The sequence below is a fragment of the Misgurnus anguillicaudatus genome, chromosome 3, assembly GCF_027580225.2.
Source record: "Misgurnus anguillicaudatus chromosome 3, ASM2758022v2, whole genome shotgun sequence".
Taxonomy (NCBI): domain Eukaryota; kingdom Metazoa; phylum Chordata; class Actinopteri; order Cypriniformes; family Cobitidae; genus Misgurnus; species Misgurnus anguillicaudatus.
The window spans coordinates 26,933,193-26,955,824 of NC_073339.2; the positions used below are offsets into that span (position 1 = coordinate 26,933,193).

The following is a 22,632-nucleotide window of genomic DNA, read 5'->3' on the forward strand; positions in this document are numbered from 1 at the left end:
CCTACTGTACAGAGATGAAGGGTGATTGGGAGGAGGGATTGCCTTGGTTGCTATTGTCTGCACGTGAGGTATGTCAAGAGAGCACAGGGTTTAGTCCCAATGAGTTGGTGTTCGGTCATACGGTTCGTGGGCCATTAGCTGTGTTGGGTGATAGTTGGACTGAGGGCACACCACTTCAGAAGTGGTTAACGTATGTTAATGGTTTTAAGCGTCGACTGTATGAGGCAAGTGAGATGGCCAAGAAACACTTAAAGTGTTCACAGACCCGCATGAAGTCCCTGTATGATGCCAGGTGATCAAGTTTTGGTGTTATTACCTGTGGAGGGCTCACTGTTTCAGGCTCAGTATTCTGGTCCATTTGTAGTGGTGAAACAAGTTTCTGATTTAAACTATCTGATTGCCACTCCGGATAGAAGGAAGTCAATGTTCTGTAATGTGTGAAGCGACCTTGAGCTTGGGAAAGGCGCTATATAAATTAAACATATTATTATTATTATTATTATTATTATTAACACAGCTGTGCCACATTAATCTTTTAAAACCATATTATTCCCGTTCTTGTCCAGGTTACAATTCAAGACTGAAGTAAAATCAGTCTTAGTAGCTGAAAGTACTTCGCCTGTTCTTTTGGAGAAAATTGATGAGGGTTTTTCTTTTCCAGAGGATACAGTACTGCTGGGACGTCTTAAAAACTCAGAGACTCTTAAAAATTTGCATGTCATGTTGGCCCATTTGCCAGAATGTAAACATGCTGACATAGTTGCTCTTATTGATCGCCATGTCTCTTTGTTTAGGGATGTACCTTCACGTATGCACTGGTTGGAGCATGATATTGATGTTGGGAATGCTGAGCCCATTTGCCAACATTTTTATCGGGTGTCTCCAATAGAGATCGACCGATATATCTGTTTTCCGATATTTTCCCCGATATTTGAGCATTTTCCGATGATCGTATATCGGGTTTGTAATATCGGATTGACCGATAAACGAGAGAATTGAGAATTGCGCGCTGGACGCATCTGAGGAGAAGAGCTCACAGCAGCAGCAGCGTGCACAGCAGATATGACGGCGGAGTGACGCGACTTCATTAAAAGGACTTTGAGTATACTTATTTTGCATCTGAGGCATTTATAACACATCTTATTTGTGCATTAATATATGTTATGTTAAATAAGTTGATATATTAAAAGCAATGTATGCAGTTTGTGTTTGTCCAAGAATAGAGACGAACTCACAAAATCACGTGCTGTTCACTTACCGGGGTTGAAGGCTGAAGCTTTTAACAAGATTTACCCTAAGTTATATTAAAATTTACCAGATAAACATTATTTTGCTAAAATATCTATATAAATGTCTGTGGATATTAATAAATTATTTATTACCTCCGCAAGCGGTCACAGTTTGATACAGTTAATGCGTGAGTAAATGCATAGATAACAGCGCTGTCAACAGCCATTTCATAAGCTATAACAACAAAATATTAATTATTCTGACATCAAATAACATTACCAGTTAAGAAATTCAGTGATATATAAGCTGTTTTGTTTGTTACTTTCCTGAATGTAGTATTTCAGTCAGTGATATTATTTGTAAAACCTCTTTGCCAACTACTTGTTGGACTGCTGAAGGCTACATGTTGCTGGTCAAAACAACCATATTATTCCAAAAAAGGCACTTAATCCACCTGTTTTACTCTATAAACTATGTATAACAAGCAGCCAACTCCGCTGTAGTTTTCTCTCTCTCCCGCTGCCAACCGCAGCGCGAGCTTTGGATCAGTCCATTTCTGACGAAATGATAGGGGTGTTTGGAATACTCCATGTATTGGGAATATACTTTCTACATTATTCATTAAATTAATATTATTCTTCACTCTTTCAGACCCCTCTATTTATTACTTTGTATGCAAAGAGGGAGTGATTGTGATGATGATGATTATTATTATAAGGGTTTGTTCAGTTCAGTAGTGTTGTAGTAATTATTATGTCAAAAACAGAAGTATAACAGTAAATAAAAATCGGTTTAGCATATCGGTTATCGGGCACATAAGCATCCAAATATTTGTTATTGGCATCGGTTTAAAAAAATGAGTATCGGTCGATCTCTAGTCTCCAAATAAACTCGCACATCTTAAAAGTGAGGTTAAGTATATGCTGGATAATAATATTGCACAGCCATCTTTTTCTAGTTGGGCCTCTCCTTGCTTGCTTGTGAATAAACCTGATGGCACTTATTGGTTTTGCACTGATTACCGAAAGATAAATGGAGTGACTAAACCATACTCTTTTCCGCTTCCTCTTATTGAGGACTGTGTTGATCAGGTTGGGTCAGCTAAGTTCGTAAGTTCGATCTACTAAAGGGCTATTGACAGGTCCCCTTGTCCCAGAGAGCTCAAGAAAGTTCTGCTTTTATTACATCTGATGGACTATATTCTTATAGCGTAATGAGTTTTGGCCTTAGAAATGCGCCTGCGACCTTTCAACGTTTGATGAATAGGGTTATTTCTGGGTTGGAGGGAGTTGCAGTCTATCTGGATGATGTGGTGGTTTTCAGTGACTCTTGGGAAAAGCACTTGGTGGGTATAGCAGATCTATTGTCACGTTTTGAAGAGGCTGGATTGACCGTTAATTTGGCTAAGTGTGAGTTTGCCAAAGCCACGGTTGACTTACTTGGGCAAAGTTGTTGGACAGGGCTTTGTGCGTCCAGTTCGCGCAAAGGTTGAGACTATTGATGGGTTCCCTTCTCCTACTACCAAGAAGGAATTGATGCGGTTCTAGGGATTAGTGGGTTATTGTCTGGACCTCTGCCTGTCAGGAAGCTTTTGATGCAGCCAAGTCATTACTTACCACCTGTGTTAGCGGCTCCCCGTTTTGATCGCCCCTTTAGATTGTGTGTGGATGCTAGCAACGTGGGTGCGGGAGCTGTCTTGTTGCAAGCTGACGATTCCGGAATTCATCGTCCGGTCAGCTATTTCTCAAAGTTTTCATCGTATCAGTTAAACTATTCTGTTGTGGAGAAGGAAGCATTGGCCTTGATTTGAGCCCTACAACATTTTGAAGTGTATGTGGGATCAGTGTCTGACCCATTGGTTGTATATACCGACCACAACCCGCTTGTTAATTTGCATTCTTTGCGTTGCCCAAACCAGCGTTTGACTCGTTTGTGCCTTTTCCTCCAGTCCTGTGCCCTTGAGATCAGACACATTAAGGGTGTTGATAATGTGGTGGCTGACGCCCTTTCTAGGATTCCTTACTCCTCTTAACTGTCAACTTTCTGAATTAGTTTTACTATTCTTAACTCTCTTAAATTGCTTCTAAAGGGCCCCTAGTTGCTAGGAATAATCGGAGTATTACTGAGTCATGGTGGTTCTACAGGAAGAGGTGTTTTAAATTTTGGATTGTGTGTGTCTTGTGTAGACACCCTTTTTATGGAGGAGGGTGTTATGACCAGTGATGGGCAGTAACGCGTTACTGTAATCCGATTACTTTTTTCAAGTAACGAGTAAAGTAAGGGATTACAATTGCAAAAACAGTAATTAGATTACTGTTACTTTCCCGTAAGCAGGCTGCGTTACTGCATTATTTTTTAACCTTGATTTTGTTTCGTGAATCGTGAGACTGTCTCTTGTCGTGCTGCGAGTCGAGTGACAATGACGTATGAGCGCCGCGCTGTCAGTCAGTGTTGAACGTGAAAAGACAACATGGAGCGTGGAAGAGAACAAGACTGTTCTGTTCTTAACAATAAGAATATAAACAAGAAAAATATAAATAAGCATAGTTTAGTTTCAGAATATAAACATGCTTTTTTTAGTCAGCATTTCTTCATTCTAAAATGTTCTAGGAATATGCATTTCCTTTTGTTTATATTTAGGTAATGAACCATGGTCATTTTAAGATCGCGCTGTTCTTTTTGTCCTATTGCGTGATCCGTAGTTGAGAAGTAATCTCTCATGCTTTCATTTGCGTTCCCGCAGTTTTCCTCTAGTGCGTTACATTCACGGTGCTTCTTTCGTATCTATCCTCTTCTCATGTCTGACGTAGCATCGTCGGTATGTATCATTTGTTTTGTGATATTATTCCGGAAGTATTATGTTGTTTTTGATGATAATTTACATGTGTAAAGTGTAATCTGAGGATGTTTTGAAAGTGCGTGAATTACGTATACGCTAGCTCTCACGTGTTTATTTGTTAACGAGCTGCACGGTAAAGATGTTATAATGTCGTGAATGTAGTTCACATTAGTATTTATTTTAATACTTCGTTTAATATTTTCATATGTATCTCTTTTTAGTTTTAAAAAGAGTACAAACGGAAAAACAACAGTTATTGTGCAATTTGCTTTTATTTATGGGTAATTTGTCATTGCTTTTTTGTGTGTTGCAGTTTTACTATTTTCCTTGTAACTCCATTAAACCTGTGGAATTAAATCAAGCTTCAGAGTCATGGGGTTGGGAAAAAGTTTAGCTGGCTGTCAAGATATAAAGTAGACATATCGAGGACGGCACAGTAAAACGACGACTATCAAGCAAGCGAGGTGAAAGAGATCAAGTTGGAAGCTAGCCAAACATGTCTTCTCACGCATCCAGGGGACGGTCAACGGACCATACTCTACAGCCAAGTGCTACTGCAGCAACGCACGCCACAGAGCTACAGGCTGCAGAACAGAGTCTGCATGGAAATATAGCAGCACAAGAGAACCCATACAGTGCATCAATAAGGACACGCTCGCAAGCATGTTTTTCAGTGAGATCCAGTTCATCATCAGTGGGGTCTGCAGCAGTCAGAGCAAGAGCGAAGGCTGAGGCAGCAAAGGCACGCCTATGCTATGCTGAAGAGGAAGCAAATCTGAGGCTACAACAAGCTAAGTTGGAAGTGTCTATAGAAATGCTAAAACACAAAAAAGAGACTGCAGCAGCCATTGCTGAAGCAGAGGCATTTGAAGCAGCTGCTGATGTAAAGAGTGAGAAACTTAGTTGTGACCTTAACAAAGACTCTGTTCCTTTAGAAGCCTCACAACGTACAAAGCAGTATGTGCTTGATCAACTAAAAGAAAGGGATTCAGAACTTAAGTCATGTGAAAACGGTGAAGCATCAGCAAAGAGAGAGTCGGTCACTAACCACAACGTGTCACCTCCACCACTAAAGCCTGAATCCAGTCCCTTCTATCCGCAACAGAGCAGTACTGCTCCTCATCATCTCACCTCAAAGCACCCTTACATCAGCACATACCAGGGCAGTCACAAGCCATTTAACAGGACTCCTGGAGACGTTCGTCTATCTCACATCAAGTCCAGTGGTGAGCATGCTTCTTCTACACACCACTTTAGAAAACAAAATCACGACATCCAGCCTCCTCCCGCACACCATGCCATACAGACAGATTTCTATGACTGCAGCTCATACATAAATGATGGCGGCTCACACGTAAATGACTTTGTCAGGTATCTAGCTCGTCGTGAGCTTGTGGCTACAGGCCTGCTTCAATTCAATGACAAACCCCAAAATTACAGAGCATGGAAGCGTTCCTTTTTGACTGCCGTCAGAGGCCTTAACCTGGAGCCGAGTGAGGAGATGGATCTTCTGTTAAAGTGGCTCGGGAAGGAGTCAGCAGAACATATTGAGCAGATAAGAGCAATACACGTTAATCGGCCAGAAGCAGGACTGGCCATGGCGTGGGAAAGACTAGACCTTACGTATGGCTCAGCTGAAGCAGTAGAAAATGTTCTGTTCAAACGCATTGACAGTTTTCCAAAAATAATAAACCGAGATGGACCTAAGCTGACAAAGCTGGGTGATCTACTAATGGAACTGCAGGCCGCTAAGGCTGAAGGGGACTTACCAGGCCTGGCTTTCCTTGACACAGCGAGAGGTGTCAACCCGATCGTACAGAAACTCCCGTTTCGTCTACAGGAAAAGTGGGTGGTAGCTGGTGCAGCATACAAGCATCAAAACCAGGTGAACTATCCTCCCTTTTGCTTCTTTGTCGATTTGTCATCCAGCAGGCTCGTATTGCCAATGATCCAAGCTTTAGCCTCAGCACCAATACAGACATAGTCCCCAGGACAGAGAGGATACCGTGGAAGCCAACAGGCAACGGGAGGTCTCCGTCCACAAGACAGAGGTATCATCCAGAGCCACATTTGACACGGGTGAGTCTCCAACAAAACCTGACGGCAGTGAAAAACTGTGTTTGTTACATAAAAAGCCACACCCTCTTCGGAAGTGCCGGGCGTTCAGAGAGAAGCCCATTGACGAGCGCAAAACACTCCTCAAAGAAAACAATGTGTGCTTTAAATGTCTGTCTTCCTCGTCTCACATAGCAAAGAAAAACTCAATGTCCAGTGTTTCGAATGTAAAAGCAACAGGCACAACACCGCGCTCCACCCTGGACCCGCACCCTGGCAGCAGGAAGCTGGCCCTGCTTCTGAGCACGGCGGGGAGGGAGATGAAGCTTCAGCGCAGTCTCAGGTCACCAACAAATGCACAAAAGTCTGCGGAGGTGAACTCACAGATCGCTCCTGCTCGAAAATATGCCTTGTTAAGGTGTTCCCAGCTGGCCACAGAGAAAAAGCCATGACGTTGTATGCAGTTATGGACGAGCAAAGCAATAGGTCACTGGTTCGCTCACAGTTCTTCGAAATGTTCCATGACCAAAGCCCAAGTGCATCTTACACACTGAGAACATGTGCTGGAGTGAAGCAATCAGCAGGCAGAAGGGCCAGTGGCTATGAGGTGGAGTCTCTAGATGGAGCTGTTCGCATCCCATTGCCAAGCCTCATAGAATGTAACGACATACCGAACAACAGAGAGGAGATACCAACCCCCGAAGTAGCTCTTCATCACGTTGATCTGAGGTCAGTTGCACACCTCATTATCAGAGTGCACAAAGTCCGCAAACAGGTGAATGGCCCTCACAACCTGCCTTACGCACAGAAGTTAGACCTGGGGTGGGTCATTGTTGGAAATGTATGCCTAGGTAATGTTCACAGGCCACTGACAATTAGCACGTTCCACACGAACATTACAGAGCGGCAACGATCCACTCTCTTTAATGCATGCCCCAATGTGTTCCATGTGAAGGAGAGGTTCAGTGACACCCAAGCCACCAGTGAGCCCCCAGCATATCTTGAGGACCAGCCTATCTGCGAAACCGACCACCTTGGATGCGCAGTGTTCAGGCGGAACAAGGACGACAACCAGGTGGCTCCTTCCATTCAAGATACAAAGTTCATGGAGATAATGGATGAGGGACTGCAAAAAGACTCAAATAACGGTTGGGTGGCTCCATTACCCTTTAAGAACCCACGGCCACGGCTCCCAGACAACAGACAACAGGCACTGAGGTGTCTCATGTCTCTGAAACGTAACTTTGATAAAAAGCCTAAGATGAGAGACCACTTTCTCTCCTTCATGGACAACATGTTTCGGAACGGTCATGCAGAGTTGGCTCCCCCTCTCAGCTCGGATGAAGAAAGGTGGTACTTACCAACATTCGGGGTGTATCATCCGAAAAAACCTAAGAAAATCCGTGTGGTGTTCGATTCCAGCGCCCAATACAATGGCTTATCACTCAACAACGTGCTGTTAACTGGACCTGACCTCAATAACACACTACTGGGAGTGCTGATGCGGTTCAGAAGAGAGGCCATCGCAGTCACAGCCGACATAGAACAGATGTTCTATTGCTTCCGGGTAAGAGAAAAAGACCGTAACTTCTTACGTTTTCTTTGGTTCGAGAACAACGACCCCTCAAAAGCCATCGTGGATTATCGCATGAATGTCCACGTCTTTGGCAATAGCCCGTCACCTGCAGTGGCTATTCATGGTCTACATAAGTCTGTCCAAGGAAACGAATTCCATGTCGACCCAGATGTGCAGCACTTTGTGTTGCATGACTTCTATGTCGATGATGGGCTGAAGTCCCTGCCCACAGCTCAAGCTGCTATCAGCCTGTTAAAAAGGACACAGGATGTGCTCTCTAAATCAAATCTGAGACTTCACAAGATTGCAGCGAACAACAAAGAGGTCATGGACTCCTTTCCATCCAGTGACCACGCGAGTGACCTCAAAGACCTTGACCTCGATGCAGACGCACTGCCATTGCAGCGCAGCCTCGGGCTTGATTGGAATCTCAAGACTGTTTCCTTTTTAATGTCTCAAGTGAAATCAAGCCCTACACACGGCGGGGTGTCCTGTCCACGATCAATATGACCCGCTAGGATTCGTTGCGCCCGTCACAGTCCAAGGCAAGGCTATCCTGCGAGAGCTCACGACGGAGAACGGTGACTGGGACGCACCCTTACCTCCTGCAATGAAAGATGCCTGGACATCATGGAGAGCCTCTCTGTCTGAGCTTGCCAAGCTTTCCATTCCAAGGTGCTACACAGAAGCCTCACCATCAGCAGCGGTAAGAAGAGAACTGTGTGTGTTCTGTGATGCGTCAGTCAAAGCTATCGGTGCTGTGTGCTATCTAAAAGTGACAGACAGTAATGGCAACAACCAGATTGGATTTGTAATGGGAAAAGCCAAGCTGGCCCCCCGCCCTGAACACACAGTGCCAAGACTTGAACTCTGCGCTGCAGTGCTTGCTGTTGAGTTAGCAGACCTGGTCTCAACAGAACTAGATCTACAGCTTAATGCTGTAACCTATTACTCGGACAGTAAAGTAGTCCTTGGCTATATTTGCAATGAGACTAGGCGCTTTTATGTCTATGTCAGCAACCGAGTGTTACGCATCCGAAGATCATGCCGTCCAGACCAGTGGCGTTACGTGCCTACAGACATGAACCCTGCAGATCACGAACACGTTCCGTCCCTGCTAGCAAATTGAAACACACCAACTGGTTAAGTGGACCCAAATTTCTCTCCAAGCCAGAGCCCAGCATTTCTGAGAGCACTTATGACCTTGTGGACCCAAGCTCAGACCCAGAAATCCGCCCCCTGGTGTCTGCCTTAAGCACTGCAGCCTCATACAACCAGCAACTGGATTCACAACGCTTTGCAAAGTTCTCTACCTGGAAGTCATTAACTCGTGCATTCACTCGCCTCATTCACATAGCTTGTCATTTCAAGACAGCTCACAGAGAGAACACAGCATGCAAGGGCTGGCATTACTGCAAAGCTGAATTTACAGTTGAGGAATCGGAGAAAGCGTCATCCAAGCAGTTCAAAAGGAAGTCTACAGCCAAGAGATAAAGTGCATTCAAAAACATGAAAGGATGCCAAAAACAAGCCCTCTCAGAAATCTGGATCCGTTCATTGACACACTTGGCTTTCTCAGAGTCGGAGGCCGGCTTCATTATTCAAGTGTTGATCAGGGTGAAAAGACTCCTCTTATTATTCCTGGCCAGCATCACATCGCCACTTTGCTTATCAAACACCACCACAAACAAGTCCAGCATCAAGGCCGTCACTTCACTGAAGGGGCAGTCCGTTCTGCTGGCCTTTGGATAGTTGGAGGAAAGAAAAAAGTAAGCAGCATCATTCACCACTGTATAACATGCAGAAGGCTCAGAGCTCCTCTCGGTATCCAGAAAATGGCTAATATGCCAGCTGATCGTCTTTCAACAGATCCTCCATTCTCTAATGTAGGTCTTGATGTGTTCGGCCCATGGATTGTCTCCTCGCGGAAAACCAGAGGCGGCTGCGCTCAAAGTAAAAGGTGGGCAGTGATTTTTACGTGCATGAGCATAAGAGCTGTGCACATTGAAGTCATAGAATCCCTCGACACTTCTAGCTTTATCAACGCGCTACGGCGTTTCCTTTCAGTGCGTGGGCCGGTCAAAAACATTCGTTCCGATCGCGGCACAAACTTTATTGGTGCCTGTAAGGAACTGAAGATAACCTCAAACATTGACAGCACTGCTGTAAAGACTTTTCTCTCAGACAAGGGCTGCATCTGGTCTTTTAATCCCCCACATGCATCCCATTGGGGTGGAACATGGGAGAGAATGATAGGGCTGGCAAGAAGGATTCTGGATGCAATGTTTCTCCAGCTGAAGGACAAGCTCACCCACGAGGTGCTAGTGACTTTCATGGCAGAAGTCGCAGCGATCATCAACGCCAGGCCACTTGTTCCAGTGACTATGGACCCTGATGACTCGTTCGTTCTCACGCCAGCTGCTCTTCTCACACAAAAGACAAACAGTGTGCCAGCTCCTGCTGGTGAGTTTGGAGTTTCAGACCTCTACAAGTCCCAGTGGAGGCAGGTTCAGCAGCTCTCCAACACCTTCTGGGACCGCTGGAGGAAACAATTCCTCCCAACACTGCAGGCCCGCAAGAAATGGCAGTCCACTCAGCCAAACATTCAGCCTGGAAGCGTTGTTCTCCTTAAGAACATTCAAGCACCTAGGAATGAATGGCCTCTTGGACTGATTACTCAGGCCTTCCCTAGCAAGGATGGGAAAGTACGCCAGGTTGAGGTAAAGATTATCAAACCAGGAGGGTCTGGCCTCTTCCTCAGGCCAGTCAATGAAATTGTTCTCCTTCTGCCTCCAGAGGCACAGTAAATGGACTGTTTAGTAAATGGACTGTTTAGTAAATGGACTGTTTAAAAAAAAAAAGGAACTGTGCATGGACTGTTGGGTGACGTGTGTCCACGTCAGACGGGGAGTGTTCTGTTCTTAACAATAAGAATATAAACAAGAAAAATATAAATAAGCATAGTTTAGTTTCAGAATATAAACATGCTTTTTTTAGTCAGCATTTCTTCATTCTAAAATGTTCTAGGAATATGCATTTCCTTTTGTTTATATTTAGGTAATGAATCATGGTCATTTTAAGATCGCGCTGTTCTTTTTGTCCTATTGCGTGATCCGTAGTTGAGAAGTAATCTCTCATGCTTTCATTTGCGTTCCCGCAGTTTTCCTCTAGTGCGTTACATTCACGGTGCTTCTTTCGTATCTATCCTCTTCTCATGTCTGACGTAGCATCGTCGGTATGTATCATTTGTTTTGTGAGATTATTCCGAAAGTATTATGTTGTTTTTGATGATAATTTACGTGTGTAAAGTGTAATCTGAGGATGTTTTGAAAGTGCGTGAATTACGTATACGCAAGCTCTCACGTGTTTATTTGTTAACGAGCTGCACGGTAAAGATGTTATAATGTCGTGAATGTAGTTCACGTTAGTATTTATTTTAGTACTTCGTTTAGTATTTTCATATGTATCTCTTTTTAGTTTTAAAATGAGTACAAACGGAAAAACAACATTTATTGTGCAATTTGCTTTTATTTATGGGTAATTTGTCATTGCTTTTTTGTGTGTTGCAGTTTTACTATTTTCCTTGTAACTGCATTAAACCTGTGGAATTAAATCAAGCTTCAGAGTCATGGGGTTGGGAAAAAGTTTAGCTGGCTGTCAAGATATAAAGTAGACATATCGAGGACGGCACAAAGACTATGCAGCGTTTAATGTTTGGAAGTACCGACATTACTTTGAGTTTAACCCAGTTAAAGGTGACAAAAACATCAGCGTCCGCTGTACACTCTGCGTGGGAATAAAACTTTTATCCACAGCGAAACATTCCACCTCAAATCTAAGCAAACACCTAGCAAGCCGGCACAGGAATGTGAAACTTACTGAAAAAAATCCTGAATCCCCAGCTGACATGACCGCTGCAGTGCGACTCCATCTCATACACGTTCACGCGAAATCTGATGTAAAACAACAGAATAAATATCTGTATTTCATGGATTATATGCATTTGTGGACAAGCTGACATGACCGCTGCGGCTCCATCTCATACACGTTCACGCGAAATCTGATGTAAACAGCAGACTATAAATCTGTATTTCATGGATTATACGCATTTGTGGACAAAAATGGTCATTTGATGAACTTTATTAGACTGCTTTAATGGGTTATTCACACATCTGAATTCTGAAACAGAATGGATTCGACTCGCAATCGTAACATTAACACCAAGGTAAGAAGTCCCGTTTATAGTATGCATGTTGTCATCTGGACTTCTGTAACAAAATACTACATTTATCATGCTAGAGCATCTGTATCTCAAAACAGAGACCATACACTGATGCTAAACCCGTAGACCTTTTAAATGATGTATAGTAGTGTTAATATTAATATTATATAATGTTTGTAGACAGTAGGCTATATAGATATTGTTAGTTAAAAAACGACGCCATCAGGCCCACGAATTAGTGCGCGTCGAGAGGTTAAAACAGATAATGTTTCATTTGATTCAGTTTTGAGATGATGGAATATGCAGAAATGATAGAATTAAAGTTAGACTGAAAGGTCTTGGCCTGGTTGCATAAAGCACCTTAAGTTTTTCCCTTAAGTTTGACACTTGAGGGGTAAATTCCCCTAACCTACTGTAAGAGAATAATTGCATACAGTATAATCCCTTAAATGGTTCTCTTAGGTAAGGGTAATCGTTAAATGTTTCACGACAGCGACCCAGGTTTGTTGTAATAAAATACTATTGTTGCCATGGAGATGCAACAGAAAAAACTTAAGTGTTTTTTGTAACACCCTTAAGCTTAAATGAAACAAGGGTGAACTTAAGGGAAAATTACACTTAAGGTGCTTTATGCAACTGGGCCCTGTTGCTTTATACTGTAGCATATTCAGGTCGTGCATCATGTTTTTGAAAAGTAATCAGTAAAGTAACGGGATTACTTTCTTAAGGAAGTAATCAGTAACTAATTACTATTTCCAAGTAACTTGACCAACACTGGTTATGACCCCAGTGCGGGTCAAAGTGTTGGTATGTTGTTTTATCTTTTCTTGTTTTGCAGGACGGTGTTCGAGTGTGTGACGTCATGATTGTGAGGACTTTCACCTGTGTGGATGCTGGCGCCAGCGGATATAAGCAGTTCTCTTTTGAGTGACGTCTTAGTTCCTGTTTAGTTGTTTGCTTTAATCCCTGTTTTATTATTTACTTTAATAAATGTAATTCATTCTTTCTTTCATCCTTACCTCACGCGTTGTCTCTTCCTTTGTCACGGTTTGCAAGCCGACCGTGACACACCATTATGATGATGATGCGTATTCATTTTAAATATTTTTATTGGAACATATCTGAACATTGGTACATGGGTACTAATAGTGATAATTTAAAATGTTTTTATTATTTACATTTTCTGTATCGGACCCTCTCAGATCCACTGCAGTAAGAGGGTCCGATACAGAAAATGCAAATACTGTTAGCATACTGAAAGCAAAGACCTTCTTCAGGGAAGCCTGCAAGATTAGCATAGCAACGCTGTTAACGCTGCTATACACAGGGAAGGAGACCAGAAGCCGTTATAATGAACAGATTAAAATTTAATCTTAAATTCTGGTAAGAAACTGTAAATGTAAACTGTAACTGACTGTCATTACACTCTAAACGCCCGCAACATATATCACTGATCATTATTGACAGGCTAAGGTGCTGCACGCTAGCCAAATTTACTGTGTTTTCTAATGGAAGGTTGCCATCTATATAATATAAACATCTTTGCTGAAATTACGTCGCAGGTGAGGTGAAGACAGGAATAGTGCTCTTTGTGTGCTTCTTGGATTTAATTACAACAAACGGTGTATCAATGACTCAGAAAGCGAGGTGTCTATTAGTCATTATATTTTATTATGAGATTATTTTAAAATGTTTTCATTTTACAATACCACTAGTACGGAGCCCCTAAGGGGACATGGAGCAAAAATTAAATAAAGTTTAGTTTCGTGTGCGCACGTGACACTATCGTGTGCTCACGTTAAACTTTCGTGTGCGCATGTGAAACTAACGCGTTTCACATGAGCATGCGAAACTAAACTTAAAAAAAATCACACGTGAAACTAAACTTTAGATTTTTTTACTCCAATGTCACCTTAGGGGCTCGGTACACTAGCATGTTATTTAGTCAAAATAAAATCTTTTAATTCACATGAGGAAGCTGGTGTTTTTACGCATTTTTATGTCATTGGCTATATGCCACTGCAGTAAAGGCTAATTGCATTATTACAGTTAACGATTATTCGATTGATTGATCGTTAATTTAAACAATCATCAAATATGGGAAATTGCATAAATTGACATCCCTACTATCTAGTTTTTAACAGTAATAACTGCAATACTAAAATAAGTAAAATATACTCCGAAATATTAGTGCCAGTAAATTAATATTTAAGTTAACATTACTAAGACCTAACATACAAACGCTTGTTTTTGTGGTTTATTTTCCTTAGACATAATATATTCTGTAGTGTGCAGTGGTAGAAAAAACAATGTAAACCTTTTGGAGTTTTTTCTAATTGGTCATAAAATGTCATTTGATGATGTCATTATCAGTACCAAATGCCATTAATATTTTATTAATATCTACACCAACACAATGTTCTTCGCTAACAATGTAAACAACTATCAACTTTCATGATGTTTATTGAACACATCTCATTTAAAATTCACAGTGATGTGGAAAAGTAGGGAAACTTTGTAAATGACCACTTTGTTGTTGTTCCCTGGATGACCCACAACAGTTTTTTATGTTTTGTGATAGTTGTTCATGAGTATCTTGTCTGATCTGATGCTTTAAACTGCCCTCTGGTCTTCAAAAAAAAAAAATCTTTCGGGTCCTGCTGCACAATCGGGTCCTGCTTTTCTTCTCCATTTTTTAAAGAGCACCAACTATGCTAATAAATTGGCACGTTAGCACGTTATTGCAATATCCCATAGTACATACATGTTATTAAAACTTGAACTAATGCATTGTGAGTCTTATAAATTGCTTACATACCTCACCGATTTCCTGTCTCCGCCTCCCAAAATGTCTAGTGTAATCGGATTGGTCAGATGACTACTCAACTGTTATTGGTCAGCTGGGTTCGGCGTGTGTTTGAAAGGTTACGCCCCTGACTACGTGTGGGTTGACACAGATTCTGACTGAGAGAGTCACAGCCTCAGAGGCAACGTAAACAAGCGTTATATTTCTCTATAAACGATGGTGTCTGTACTGCCTTACCACTTCGAGCTCGATCCAGAGAGTTCAGACGGCCGTTACGATATAAACGATCTCCGTCAATGAATGCGATTGGATTTAACTTTTTTAGGTGTCCTTAGCTCTGCCAGAATGCTAAACGAAGACGAAAATGTGTTGCAAAGACATCCAAAAGGTAATTATAACGTACTACATAACTATATGGAAACACCAAATGTAGCACATAGAAAGTATTTGTTGAAATGATTATAAAATGATTTCACTTGGTAATTTCTACATTATTTTACTCTAGTAAACTTTATTATAAAATACTGCTTACATACTATTTTACTGTGCAAACTATATGGAAACACCAAATGTAGCACAAAGAAAGTATTAATTGAAATGAATGTTAGTTCTACATTATTTCACTATGGTAAACTTTATTATGAAAGACTGTGCTATGTTTTTACTTACTAGGTTTTAAGGAGAATGCAACAGGTTCCAGGGCCTCTTACCTGCGTGATTCATCATCCAGGTTTTGCACAAATTGTCTAAATCCCTACACACAGAACATTTATTGAACCGACTATAAGCCTTTGAGGCGCAGGACTAGAGTAAGTTTTATTACATTTTTAAACCAATAACACTAAAGTATTATTATAGTAACAAAAGTACCCAAAAGAACAAAAGATGTAACTTTAAAGAAAATATAGTAGTCAGTCAAAAGTTTATTTATTACAAATATATATTTAAATGTTAAACAATATACAAATAAACATACTTTAGTAACCATATTGTGCTCTTCTTTCAAAAATTGTTCAATTCACTTCTTACATGCTATCTATTCAGATAAATGGCATATCAAAGCTTTGTCAGCTGGTGCTATCTAAGACGACACTTTAGGGTTATCATCCTGTCGTGTGTTGTTCTCCAGATATGCTTGGAGCTTCCTGATCGGAATGTTGGCTTCCGACGACCCCTGCACTGAAGATGGCATGCCATTACGTCCTCCTTTGAAGGTCTCTCAAACTGTGATGCCAGGTCCATTGGAATCGGGGTTTCCTTCAGCTTATCTTCAAATACCTCATCAAACACAAGCCTGATCACATCATCCACATAACTGTACAAATATTGCAGTAAATAAATCTTTTGTTTTGATAATTTATTTCCCTGCTTCATACATTAAGTTTTTAATTATGAATGTATTTGAAATAAAACATTACTGCTTACAGTATGTCACTTGTGTGTTTTGGGAACATAGCCTTGTACTTTCCCTCTCCTGCTTTTGTTACGGCTTGGTGACATTGTAATGGATGGCTGCAAGGTACAACCTGTAAAAATATAAATAAGCAATACATTTATTTTAAAAGTAAATACTACCGTACTTTATTTAACACAGTTACTAAAATACTTAAATACCTGCACAGCATTCCAATAAATGGGAAAGTCAAATTTTTTGCTGCAAATCTGAAATCTCAGGCTACGGACGGCAAAGGCATCCACTGATGACGGTGATTGAAACATTGTGAAACGATGCTACTGCCTGGGTTCCTATGATTATGCAGAGAAAAAAACTTTGTCATCATCAGTTATACATTTAAGACTGGTAGTGGTTTCACTAGCTAAATACATCATATGTGTTACACACCTTTGCTCCTCATATGCCAGTCTGACTCCTTGTACTGTGTGTAATGATGTTGCATGTTTGCATACAGTGTAGAAGGATGTGTCCAGCTGCGAATCTAGGATATAGACAAATAAAACAAACATGTATTCAGTCAAAAAGACATATTATAACAATAGAGTATGTCATGATACAAAAAGGATGGCACTCTTACGAACTCAAATATAAGCTTTATTAAGAACTCCGGCAGATAGCAGTTCACCTCGTGTCATGTCTATCACATACAGCGTGACCCGGATGGTTGCCTAGCAACCCTTGACCCGAGCACTTAACAGCCAATAATAAACCATTACGTCACATCTCCCCTCTTTAAAGTTCCACTGCTTCTTATTTGTTTTGTTTGCAGTATATTTAGTGTTGTATTTGTTTTGACATAAGAAAGCAGGTAAGTTACAAATAAACATATATAGAACAATATTAACTGTCTGCAACTGCATTAGCATAAATTGTCAACAACAACATTACAACTTTCATTATTCGTTTTCCTTTTACCCCTCACTGAGAATTATGAAAAGTAACATGCATAGATGCCATACAAGTACAATCATATACTAGTACAACAGGAAAGTACACTTATCCCAAAACATAATCCTTGAACTTCACTGGCTGTTTTAATTCCCGACCAACAAGAGTTCTTTTACAGGTCAACTTGTGTGGATGTGATTTAAGAGGAGTTGGGGTATCCCGCCCATTTGTCTCAGTCTTGTGGGAGGGAGTATCAGTTATTACAATGCTCTCAGGTACAATGTCACTTTCCGGTGTGCCAGCTGTTTCAGGGACACTCTGAATGTGTCTCCTGTTCCGACGGGAAATAGCACCTCCATCAGTCTGAACAATGTACGACCTGGGTTCTGGAGCTTTCTCAACAACTGTTGCAGGTGTTTTCCACCCTTTCTCTCCATCCAACTTGACTTTGACACTTTGACCTGGATGTAAATCTGGTAAACTGCGTGCTGAATGTCGTCGGTTGTAAAAGTATTGATAGGCCTGTTTAGTATGTTTGTCCCTCCTTTTGACTTCCTCATAGTCGATTGGACTTGGCAGCAGCCGTTTTTTCAACATTGGAACAGTCGTTCTGATCTGACGTCCGATCATAAGTTGAGCTGGACTCATCCCTGTGGCGTTAAGAGGTGTAGAACGGTAGCTCATCAGTGCTAGCTGTGGATCAGGCTGTCTTAACACCCGTTTTGCAATGGCAACACTTCTCTCTGCCGCACCATTAGCTTGCGGATAATGTGGGCTAGAAGTAGTGTGAGTAAAATCATAGATCTTGGCAAACTCCGCAAACTCAGAGGCCGTGAACTGTGTAGCGTTGTCTGACACAAGTTCATATGGGATCCCCCATCGAACAAACATGTTTTTCAGGTGCATTATCACTTGCTGGCTTGTAATAGCATGCAGATGTGCAATCTCAATGTCACGAGAAAAATAGTCCACAACTACCAGGTATTTCTTACCATCCAGTTCACAGATGTCCGCTGCAATCTTTTGCCATGGACCATCAGGGAGGGAGGTGACCATTAGGGGTTCTCTCTTTTGTGCAGGCCTGTTGATTTGACAAAACTCACATGTCATCACTGTTTTTATGATATCTTTGCCTATACCCGGCCACCATACTGACATATTGGCTCTTTCTCTGCATTTAGTAAGACCTTGGTGGCCTGTATGAAGCTGCCGTAACACATCTTGTCTCAGTGAGCCTGGAATCACTATCCTGTCCTCATACAGCAAAAGTCCCTCAACTTCAGAGAGGTGAGCTCTAACTGTGTGAAACCCATGAAGTGTGTGTGTCAGTTGACTTGGCCAGCCTTCATGAATGTACTTACTAACCAGCTGAAGATCTGCATCCTGTTGAGTGGCAATTCTTACAGCATTCAACTTATCGTCAGTTACAGGCCTGGTAGACAGTACTGCTTGTATAAACACTTTGACATCACCCTCTGTATCGGACTCGCCTTGATGTGTTATGGGATTCCTGGACAGGGTATCTGCCACTATAAGTTGTTTACCTGGCACATGCACTGCTCGGACATTGAATCTCATCAGGCGCATTAATAGTCTCTGACATCTTAGAGGAGCTTTATCAATGTCGTAAGTGTTTATTAAGGGGACCAACGGCTTGTGGTCTGTCTGAAGCTCGAATCTGGCCATACCTTGCAGGTACCGTGAGAAGCGTTCACATGCCCATACTCCTGCTAGGCATTCCTTCTCTATTTGTGAGTAGCGCCGCTCCGTCTCTGTTAAGGTCCGTGAACAAAAAGCAACAGGACTAAATCCATTCTCCTGCTCCTGAAGCAGGGCGGCTCCAAGGCCATAGCTACTTGCATCCGCGCTGACCACAGTGGTCTTGTTGGCATCATAGAATGCTAACACCGGTGCTGTAGTCAACATGTTCTTGACCTCATTAAATGCCAGCGTCTGTGCCTCACCCCAGACCCAATCAGTCTCGCGCTTCAGCAGCTCGGTCATTGGATGAAGAACTGATGAAAGCCCAGGGAGGAATTTACCCAGGTAATTAATCATCCCCAATACCTGTCGCAGTTCCGTCAGATTCTTTGGGCAGGGGAGCTCAGTTATAGCCCTTACTTTATTTGTGTCTGGTCGGATTCCATCCTTTCCAATGATGTGTCCAAAGTATTGGATCTCAGATTTACCAAAATGACACTTGTCTCTGTTCAATTTTAAACCAGATTCTCTGATAGTCTTTAAAACTACCTCGAGATTGCGATCATGTTCGTCCTTGTTCCTGCCAAACACAAGTATGTCGTCCATCACTGCTACCGTGCCATTATGATCTTTGAGAAGAGTGCTCATTTCTCTCTGAAATATCTCGGGAGCTGAAGTAATCCCGAAAGGTAATCTTTGAAAACAGAAGCGGCCAACTGGTGTGATGAAAGTGGTAAGTTTTCTGCAGCTTTCGTCCAATGGTATCTGCCAGAAGCCACTCGACGCGTCTAACGTGGAGAATACAGTTGCACCAGACAGCTGTGGTGCAATGTCCTCAAGAGTAGGCAGAATAAATCTCTCACGCTTTACTGCTTCATTTAGTTTCTTTAGATCAACACAAATTCTCACCTTTCCATTCTTCTTAATCACTGGCACGATAGGAGCACACCAGTCTGTTGCTTCAGTGACCTCTGATATTATCCCTGACTTAAGCATCCACTGCAATTCTTCTTTCACTTTTGGCAGCAATGGAAATGGAATTCGCCGAGGTGCAGAGAGGCTGTATGGTTTGGCATCCTGTCTGAGCTCAATTTTGATTGGTTCACAATTTAAAATTCCAAACTCTCCAAAAACATCATCATCGGTAGTAATGCCATCTACTCTACTCACTAGGTTCATTTCACAGGCAGTTTTACGGCTAAGAAGGTTATTGGTGTATGGGCCTTTAAGAACATACGTCCAAAAACTAATGCTTTGACCTTTTCTTTCCGTACATGCCACAAATTTACCTATGCAGTCCAGTTTGCCACCCGGACTCCTGATGTCTGCTGATGTTTTGGTAAGTTGAGGGCGGTGAGGTAGGTTTAAGAATGTTTGCTCAGACATTACCGTGATATCAGCTCCAGTATCAATCTTGAACTTTACCGTTGTGCCATTCATTGGTAGTTTCACATGCCACTCGTCCTCATTACCAGTATCAGAAACTGATCCCAGAAACCATGTTTCATTTGCTTCAGCCTCCTGTCTGTCGCTGGTTACTTCCTTTACAGTCTTTGTTTTACACGCAATTTCAAAATGTCCCGTTTTGTTACACTTACGGCATCGTTTGCCTCGTGCCGGACACGCCCAGCGGTCATGTATGCGTGCACATCGTGAACAGGTTTCATTATTACTTCCATCTCTTTGTTTGGTATTTGGATTACTTCCTTTATGTTTGTTAAATTGTTTTGAGTGCTTAAACTTACGTCGCACTTCGTTGACATCACTTGGACTTCTCATATCAGCACTTTGCATTTTAATGAGTTCTGACTGGCGAGCAATCTGTATCGCTTTCTCGAGCGTCAAATCTGGCTCTAGTTGCAGCTTTTCAGATACGTTGCTATCCGCTATTCCAATCACGATGCGATCGCGAATCTGCTCATCTCTAGTAGCCCCGAAGTCACAAAACTCTGGCAGCTCGTATAAACTCCTGACAAATGCTTCTACACTTTCGCCGCTTTTCTGGTCTCTCCTGTGAAAGCATGCGCGGTCGTGAATCAAGTTGCGTTTGGGCACAAAATGTTCATCAAACTTTTTAAGCATTGCATTGTAATAATCATTTTCCTCCTCCGCGGAAAATGTAAACGTGCTGAATATAGGTTCTGCCTGTTTGCCCATAGCATAAAGTAATGAGTTCACCTGGACATCGTCGTCTTCCTTGTCGAGTTTAGTTGCAATCCTGAACCGTGCAAAACGCTGTCTCCATGCCGGCCAACTTGCTGGCTGTGCAAAATCAAAGGATTCAGGAGCGTGAAACTTCGACATTTTCCTTCCGTTTTCTTTCACAGATTAGAGGAGTGCGCGACGAACGTAAACTTCTGACACCATGTCATGATACAAAAAGGATGGCACTCTTACGAACTCAAATATAAGCTTTATTAAGAACTCCGGCAGATAGCAGTTCACCTCGTGTCATGTCTATCACATACAGCGTGACCCGGATGGTTGCCTAGCAACCCTTGACCCGAGCACTTAACAGCCAATAATAAACCATTACGTCACAGAGTACAACAATTATAAATCGTTAGACTATTCATTAAAACGTTAATGTATTACATGTTACATGGCCCAACATTAGCAACACACATTACGTGTTTACTTCGTTTCAAAATCTAAGAAAGCTTCAAGTAAAAACAACAGTAAAATACATATAACGTTAAACAAATCATCTGTACTTAGAGTTTCTTGAGTTTGATCATGAGAACAAACTTTACCGGTAACAGTTTAGCTGGAACAGCTTAGCAAACACGTTTAAATAAACATCGATAAAAACGATAGTCTGCATAATTCAACATACACGTGTGTAAATATGGTACGTTGTTTATGAAATACATTATTACAACACAAAACAATTAGCTTGCAAGCTTAGCTCTACACATAGATATATATCTGAGCTCTACACATAATGTTAAGCTCCAGTTACCGGTAACGTAACTTACAGTAAAGGCAAATAATAAACAGGAATACTTACAGCCTGTGATCCAGAAGTGTACGGTAATCCAACTTTCAGGAGGAGACGTCGCGCAGCTTCGTGAGAAGCAGTTATTGTGAAAACTCCGTGAACAACTTCTGACTGATTTTTCCGGAACCATATTAAACATGATGTCCTCTGTGTAAGTCCATAAAGTGCTATTTTGCCCTTGCATCTAAAGAGACAGCGTCTACTCGAGAGATTTAATCGCTTAAACAATGAAACAAGAGTTTGCAAACAGGGTCAAAGCAGGGACTCCCAACCTCCGCCATTTTAGCTCTCTTCTGACTCAGTGCTCTCCACCCCCGTCTTTGAGGGCGTACCCAAACAAAGCAGAGAGGGCTGAACTATGATAATGTTGGTCTTCTCTACGTCACCAATCCCAGGAAGTAAACTGTTGCCTACAATCCGAGTGTTTTTTGTAGTCCTCGAACGTTAGAGACGATAACTCGCGTCATCGTTTTCTTTGAGGTATGTACTTTTTGAATATCGTTAGCATGTACTAATACACACTTACACACAAAAGGATGTTTAAAAACGTGTATCTCATAATAGGTGCTCTTTAACACTTTCTAGGGACTGTATAATGTTGAGATTCACCCAACATGTGCTCGATAAAGACAAAAAGATTATAACTGTTTGTGTGTTCTTATCCTAAGCACATTGTATTTTGTCTATACTTGAGACTTTTATGAAGTTCAGATGTGTTAGCTGTGTACATTATGAAACTGATTTTATTTCACATGTTTTACAAGTTAAGAAAAATGGAAGCGTTCCAAATAAGAAGCAAGATATCCTTTTTCTATGGGTGCATAGAGCCGAGAGGATGATAGAGAAAATAATGAAAAA

The 22,632-nt window shown here is 41.7% G+C and overlaps 2 protein-coding genes and 2 long non-coding RNA genes across 4 annotated transcripts; 2 read left to right on the forward strand and 2 right to left on the reverse strand.

Moving 5' to 3' along the window:
• Nucleotides 1-6,281: 6,281 nt before the first annotated feature.
• Nucleotides 6,282-12,940, forward strand: LOC129444536 (uncharacterized). Its single transcript, XM_055205266.2, has 2 exons — nt 6,282-11,925; nt 12,761-12,940. The coding sequence occupies exon 1, from the start codon at nt 6,294-6,296 to the stop codon at nt 8,208-8,210; it is 1,917 nt and encodes a 638-aa protein (XP_055061241.2). The 5' UTR covers nt 6,282-6,293; the 3' UTR covers nt 8,211-11,925; nt 12,761-12,940.
• A 1,006-nt stretch (nt 12,941-13,946) lies between these two features.
• LOC129444538 (uncharacterized) lies at nt 13,947-15,920 on the forward strand. Its single transcript, XR_008644526.2, has 3 exons — nt 13,947-15,116; nt 15,401-15,537; nt 15,858-15,920. It is a non-coding gene; the product is annotated as an uncharacterized lncRNA (long non-coding RNA).
• LOC141362039 (uncharacterized) lies at nt 15,634-22,386 on the reverse strand. Its single transcript, XR_012368000.1, has 5 exons — nt 21,784-22,386; nt 16,572-16,665; nt 16,343-16,474; nt 16,154-16,254; nt 15,634-16,043 (listed from the first exon to the last, which is right to left on the reverse strand). It is a non-coding gene; the product is annotated as an uncharacterized lncRNA (long non-coding RNA).
• On the reverse strand, nt 16,758-18,798 carry LOC129444537 (uncharacterized). Its single transcript, XM_055205267.2, has 2 exons — nt 18,434-18,798; nt 16,758-18,153 (listed from the first exon to the last, which is right to left on the reverse strand). The coding sequence occupies exon 2, from the start codon at nt 18,126-18,128 to the stop codon at nt 17,181-17,183; it is 948 nt and encodes a 315-aa protein (XP_055061242.2). The 5' UTR covers nt 18,129-18,153; nt 18,434-18,798; the 3' UTR covers nt 16,758-17,180.
• Nucleotides 22,387-22,632: the final 246 nt, after the last annotated feature.

Coding starts and splice junctions, on each gene's coding strand:
- LOC129444537 (XM_055205267.2), bottom strand. CDS start 18,128: ATGGTCACCTCCCTCCCTGATGGTCCATGGCAAAAGATTGCAGCGGAC.
- LOC129444536 (XM_055205266.2), top strand. CDS start 6,294: ATGTCTGTCTTCCTCGTCTCACATAGCAAAGAAAAACTCAATGTCCAG.